We start from the raw sequence: 7,500 nt of genomic DNA on the forward strand, positions 1-7,500 counted from the left end.
TTTAGATAGATACTCATACACACGCAGATACAGACGCACCTCCTCCTGTATGTAGTTAGACTCTTGCAATTTAATATAAAAGAGATAATAATTTCTAACTTATTTACATATTCATTTTATTTTGTTTTATATAACAAGTGGATATGATTTTTAAAAATAACAATAAGACATTCTAAGAAAACAAGGAAAAATTATTATAATTTGACTATTATACAATTTTAGCTTATACTCTTTCCACTCATATAATATGCTAGAATTATAGGAAAAAATGTACAAAGTAAATTATGCTGTTTTCAGTAATTATTCTTCCCCTGACTATAAATCTCCACAGAGATCACACAACAAATGAGCTACATGGAATCTAAATAGGTAGAAACACTAATGAAATGTAACTATTCTTTTTCCTGTTCTGTAATTGTAATTTCATTACCTGTCAACTGATATCTTTATTAAAATTTCATTAATTATGCCGTAGTTACAGTTTCTTTTCTTTATTTTTGATGAGTATATTCCTGGAAAGAGAAAAATAATACAAGAGTTTAATAATACAATTAATTAATTAAAATGGCAATTTGTTAAAAAAAAAGTATAATTAGTAAATTTTTTCTCTATATAGCAAGTAATTCCTTTAAGTTACGAATGGGTAATTAAACAATCTGTAAATTGTATATACATTTTAGTGGATACGTAAAAATTATTTCTAGTAACAAACAGAACTAATTCTAATTAAAAGTCTATTTAGATAAATGAAGGGATGTTTTAGAAAACTAAAAAGTTTTTAGAAAGTTAAGTTTGTATTTAAACTAAAAATACACAGTAGGACTTTTATGTTTGATTGGAAATAATTTTAACTCAAGATGATTTTATTATAGAACTTTTAATTATCTTTAGCGAAAATTATATTAAATATAAATTTCGATCAAATGTCCATCTTTACCTAAAGGTATTTTTTTAAAACCAAAATATTATTGTTAATTTGAATTTATATTGAACCTAACAATGTATAATTTGACTGTTCACTTGTAAATGCATATAATTCAAGATTATTTATTTTCAGTATAATAATACTTAAATCAATATTATGAAAGACAAATAATAAGTTAACCTTAATATTTTTGTCTAAATAATAATTATGATCCAGGAAAAATATAACGTTTAAAAAAGGAAATAACATTAACTTGTTGTTCTTAAAGGTTCAACTAAAGACATCCAAGTTTCAAGTGGCTGTTGGCCCCAGCATCGATGGTGTCACTATCAAACCGGACTGGAAAAATCATCAGAGCAAAATGGGTAAGTTTAACTTGTAAAAATACTTTGATGGATTTGATATGTTAATTCACAGGCAAAAGAATATTTTATTCATTATAAATGCTATTTAGGGTCGTAATTTAGAATGCATGAAATGGATAATACAGCTGAAACCCGGAGATCTATAATATTACATATATACAGCCCTATACATACAGTCATATATATATATATATATATATATATATATATATATATATATATATATATATATATATATATATATATATATATATATATATATATATATATATATGTATATATATATGTATATATATATATATATATATATATATATATATATATATATATATAGATGCGCCTGATGAACAGCAGAGCTTTACCAGGGCTACCTATAATAGCTACGTTTGCTGTGAGCAATAAGACATAAATCACCCACCATCACCAGTCCGTAGTTGGCAAGCCTGGTGATGAAAACTAGCCAAACCACAGGCATGAATAAGGACATGGATATGGCCAATGCCCTGCAGAGTTCTAGGCACAGCTGCTTTTGTTGTTGTTTTTGTTGTTTTTGTTGTTGTTTTTTTATATTCACAGATATATACAGTTACGAACTGAAATCCTTGCATAATGAATACATACGTTTAAACAGAATAAAATTCCTAATTTCTAAACTATAATATAAAAGTTAACTTGCACCCAAGTACTTAATCGTATATCCTAAATATCTCCATTTGTCTATACCAAGTAATATTCTTAATCATTCAACTATAAAAAGAAAAATAAGAAATATCTTAATTTTCCTCTTGACTTCAAAGGCAAGGAAGGTCGAACTCCAGTTGACATCCTACTAGGAATGACAGCTGCCAACCTCCTTAACATCCTGAATCAGCAAGAAGTCCAGGAAGGATTCGATGCTGACTATAGGGAGGATCTGCTGAGATCCATCGTCGTCAATAACTATCGATATCATCTGCAGGTGGGAATTATTATTATTATTATTATTATTATTATTATTATTATTATTATTATTATTATTATTATTATTATTATTATTATCATTATTATTATTATTATCACCTGGGCTACACACATATATAAACTATACCATCTAATATATAAAAGTAAACCTCACATGGAGCATTTTCATCTCGCCACAGGAAATAATGTTAGTCATCACAGCCGAGTACACTGATTGGTCAAGATCCCTCTATCAACCAATCAGCATCAGAGACTCAACCGGCCAAGGCCTTCACGATGCGAATATTGTCTCGCCGATGGCAGATCTTGCCAAGCAGCTCTACACGACTTCCCGGTCATCTTATCTCTACGTCTTGCAGGAAGAAGGTTCAAATGTGCGTTGATATGGATAGATTGAATTTATATATGAAATAGAAAAATATGGTATATATTATTAATGAGAATCTTTAATAATCTACAGAAAGTTTTTGAATCTTATCCATAGATTAGAGATATATGTATCCAAATCATGCAAATAATATTCAAGAAAATATAATATAATAAATACCAATAAAAGAATCATGATATAAATAAAATCATATATTCCTCTTCCATTCAAATTATTATTGTTCAATTTAGTTATTACTACAATAAAGCTTTAAATTTGAACTAATTATCTTTCCCAAAGTCTGGAAACGAGAGTCTTCTCCTGAACGAGCTGGCGTACGTCTTTGGTGGTCCTATGGGCACTCTTGGACCTTTGGCCTCAAGTTATAACTTCACTAATATGGATATCACACTCAGCAAATCGTTCATATCAATGTGGAGTAATTTCATAAAATTTGGGTGAGTACAAGGTGGTTTTAGAAAGGGTAGGGGATGTATGAATCAGATTTTTACAGTTAGGCTGATATGCAAGAAATATTTAGCAAAAGGTGAGGAGGTGTATGTCGCATTTATGGATCTGGAGAAAGCGTATGAAAGAGTTGATAGAAAAGTGATGTGAAATATGATGAGGTTATATAGAATTGGTGGAAGGTTGTTGCAAGCAGTGAAAAGTTTCTACAATAGTAGTAAAGCGTGTGTTAGGATAGGGAATGAAGTGAGCGATTGGTTTCCTGTGAGAGTGGGGCTGAGAAAGGGATGTGTGATGTTGCCATACTTGTTCAACTTGTATTTTGATGCAGTGATGAGAGAGGTGAATTCTCGAGTACTTAGACGAGGATTGAACGAGATAGACACCAATGATCATGAATGGGAGGTAAATCAGTTGTTGTTTGCGGATGATACTGTTCTGGTTGCAGACTCTGAAAAGAAGCTTGGCCGATTAGTGGCAGGATTTGGAAGGATATGTGAGAGAAGGAAGTTGAGAGTTAATGTGGGTAAGAGTAAGGTTATGAGATGTACGAGAAGGGAAAGTGTTGCGAGGTTGAATGTCATATCGAAGGGAGATTTACTTGAGTAGGGGGATCAGTTTAAGTACTTGGGGTCTGTTGTTGCAGCAAATAGTTGAGTGGAAGCAGATGTACGTCAGAGAGGGAATGAAGGATGCAAAAGGCTGGGGGCAGTGAAGGGAGTGATAAAAAATAGAGGTTTAGGCATGAATGTAAAGAGAGTTTTGTATGGGAAAGTGATTGCACCAACTGTGATGTATGTATCGGAGTTGTGGGGAATGAAAGTGACGGGTAGACAGAAATTGAATGTGTTTGAGATGAATTGTCTGAGAAGTATGACTGGTGTATCTCGAGAAGATAGGGTTAGGAACGAAGTAGTGAGGGTGAGAACTGGTGTAATTTATGATTTAACAGCTAGAGTGGATATGAATGTGTTGAGGTGGTTTGGCCATGTTGAGAAAATGGAAAATGGCTGTCTGCTAAAGAAGGTGATGAATGCAACAGTTGATGGGAGAATTACAAGAGGAAGGTCAAGATTTGAGTGGATGGATGGAGTGAAGAAAGCTCTGGGTGATAGGAAGATATATGTGAGAACCAAGAGAGCGTGCTAGATACAGGAATGAATGGTGAGCTATTGTGACGCAGTTCCTGTATGCCCTGCTGCTTCCTCTGGTCGCCTTGGATGACTGCGGAGGTAGCGGCAGTAGGGGATCCAGTGTTATAAAGCTTCATCTATGCTGGATAACGGGGGAGGGTGGGCTGTGGCACCCTAGTTGTACCAGCCGAACTTGGTTGACTTCCTCGTCAGGCTGGGAGGAGCATAGAATGGAAAGGTCCTTTTTTTTTCATTCGTTTGATGTTGGCTACCACCCAAAATTAGTGGAAGTTCCTTGGTATATGGATATGGATATATATGTATGTATGTAGGTATCTATCTATCTATCTATATATATATATATATATATATATATATATATATATATATATATATATATATATGTATATATATATATATATATATATATATATATATATATATATATATATATATATATATATATATATATATATATATATATATATGTGAGTGTGTGTGTGTGTGTGTATATATATATATATATATATATATATATATATATATATATATATATATATATATATATATATATATATATATATATATATATGTATATATGTATATATATATATATATATATATATATATATATATATGTATATATATATATATGTGTGTGTGTGTGTATATATATATATATATATATATATATATATATATATATATATATATATATATATATATATATATATGTATATATATATATATATATATATATATATATGCGTATGTGTTTGTATATATATATATATATATATATATATATATATATATATATATATATGTGTGTGTGTGTGTGTGTGTATATATGTATATATATATAAATATATATATATCTATATATATATATATATATATATATTTATATATATATATAAATATATATATATATATATATATATATATATATATATATATATACATATATATGTGTTTGTATATATATATATATATATATATATATATATATATATATATATATATATATATATATATGTGTGTGTATATATATATATATATATATATATATATATATATATATATATATATATATATATATATATATATATGTATATATATATATATATATATATATATATATATATATATATATATATATATATGTGTGTGTGCGTGTATATATATATATATATATATATATATATATATATATATATATATATATAAATATATATATATGTATATATATATATATCTATATATATACATATATATATATATATATATATATATATATATATATATATATATATATATATATAATACTGTACATTTTATATCATTGATACCATAAATCAATCAATTATACTTATGGCATCAATTCAAAAACTCTATGTTCATATTCTATTCCAGCTGTTACCAAGTTGTGGAATGATCTTCCTAATCGGGTTGTTGAATCAGTAGAACTTCAAAAGTTCAAAGTTGGAGCAAATGCTTTTTTGTTGACCAGGCGGACATGAGTCTTTTTATAGTTTATATATGACATATTTGTTGTTGACGTTGTTAATAGTTTACATATGATATATCTCTTTTGACATTACTTTTTTTAGAATGATTTATTGTTAATTTGTTCTCTTCAGTTATTTATTTCCTTATTTCCTTTCCTCACTGGGCTATTTTTCCCTATTGGAGCCCCTGGGCTTATAGCATCTTGCTTTTCCAATTAGGGTTGTAGCTTGGATAGTAATAATAATAATAATAATAATACAGACATCCAAAACACACAGTGTCAAAAGCTAAGATGTCTGAGAGTGCAAACGACATAACTTCTGAAGAGCAGATATGGCCCAAATATGATCCAGTCTATCAAAGATACTTCCAAATAGGTGAGGTTCCTAATTTTGTGTGGCTGTATTTCCTCAAAGATGTAATGATACAATGATTTTCAATATTTTCTAGATATATAACCTTAGGTCAGGAAAATACACTTATTCATATTTTTAGAGTAATTTTATTTCTTCGTGATAACTTACATAATAATTAATCATCCCTTTCTTCTCTATATATAAAATCTTAAGTTCTAGATGTTAACATTCTCTCTCTCTCTCTCTCTCTCTCTCTCTCTCTCTCTCTCTCTCTCTCTCTCTCTCTCTCTCTCTCTCTCTCTCTCTCTCTCTCTCTCTCTCTCTCTTCAATAACCCAACTCCCATGAATATCATTAACCTAAACTAGTAAAACGTAACTTCTTCAATGCACTTCAGAAAACTATAGAACCTTAGTAAAATACTAATATTCAATTGGTGATTAATCTAATAAACTAAATGATAGTACATCTAGAATTTTATGATATAATTCTAATCATCAATATAGATATGATATGTAGCTTTTCCAGAAACTTGCTTTAGGTAAATTTAAGTGTTTGGATTCTATTTGTAATTGCTTATGAAGCTGTAACATCCAAAACGTATCCATTGATAAATTAAAAAAAAATATTTATTCATAACAACAAGAGTCAAAACCATATATCTTATATTTAAGGAATATATATTTTATAAATATTGTATCCTCGTTTTCACATAATTACTTTTAGTTACCTATATGTCTATTCATTCCAGGAACCCAAAACTTTGTACGTGACCACTACCGTGCTGGAAAAGTAGCCTTGTGGTCATGGCTACTTCCTGGTCTGGAACGAGTGGGTTCTCGGTACGACCCAGATAAAAATCTCCTCAGATTACCAACTGATCTCCAGTCGGGTTTATACCCTGAATCCACAGGTCAGTATAACTTAACAGATGGCTTTCTATCTAACCCAGTCACTCCAACCTTCACTGGCCCAACAAATACACCTCATGACAATTGTAGCTAAGGCTAACAAAAAGCAAGCCAGTGAATCAGGTAATTTGGATAAGCTGAGTCAAAAGGGGAAGGATTTCCCCTACACGACTGCACTGAGCGTGACAGTGGCCATTGCCTGTTCTTTGCTAATGGTAAATATCCTGGTTCTTACTGCCGTTTATTATCGCCATAAGGCCAACCGCCGGAGCCTCGCCAAAGGCTCACAGGACGCGGATAGCGAAAGCGGGAATGACGTCCAGTTGCACTCGTCTGGGGACAACTGTAAGACAATATATGCCCCAGGGAATTATGGAACCCTGAGGCCTTCTATCACAATGCGTAGCAACCTGGCCACAGCCTTTGAAGAGGAGTCTCAGCATGACTGGCCTCCAGATTACATAAGCAGCGTACAAACCATAGACGATATGAGTGGCGTAACCT

General features: G+C 30.3%; 1 protein-coding gene and 1 pseudogene across 1 annotated transcript in view; both read left to right on the plus strand.

Moving 5' to 3' along the window:
- The window catches only part of LOC137626520 (neuroligin-1-like), a 10,479-nt pseudogene extending 4,823 nt beyond the window's left edge, over positions 1-5,656 (plus strand).
- Positions 1-7,500, plus strand: part of LOC137626968 (neuroligin-4, X-linked-like) — a 189,833-nt gene that overhangs the window by 182,043 nt on the left and 290 nt on the right. The window contains exon 12 of the mRNA XM_068357951.1: positions 7,146-7,500. This exon is cut by the window's right edge and continues 290 nt beyond it. Within this exon, the coding sequence (XP_068214052.1) occupies positions 7,146-7,500 (355 nt within the window). The remainder of the gene's footprint in view (positions 1-7,145) is intronic.

This window comes from Palaemon carinicauda, chromosome 34 (assembly GCF_036898095.1).
Source record: "Palaemon carinicauda isolate YSFRI2023 chromosome 34, ASM3689809v2, whole genome shotgun sequence".
Taxonomy (NCBI): Eukaryota; Metazoa; Arthropoda; class Malacostraca; order Decapoda; family Palaemonidae; genus Palaemon; species Palaemon carinicauda.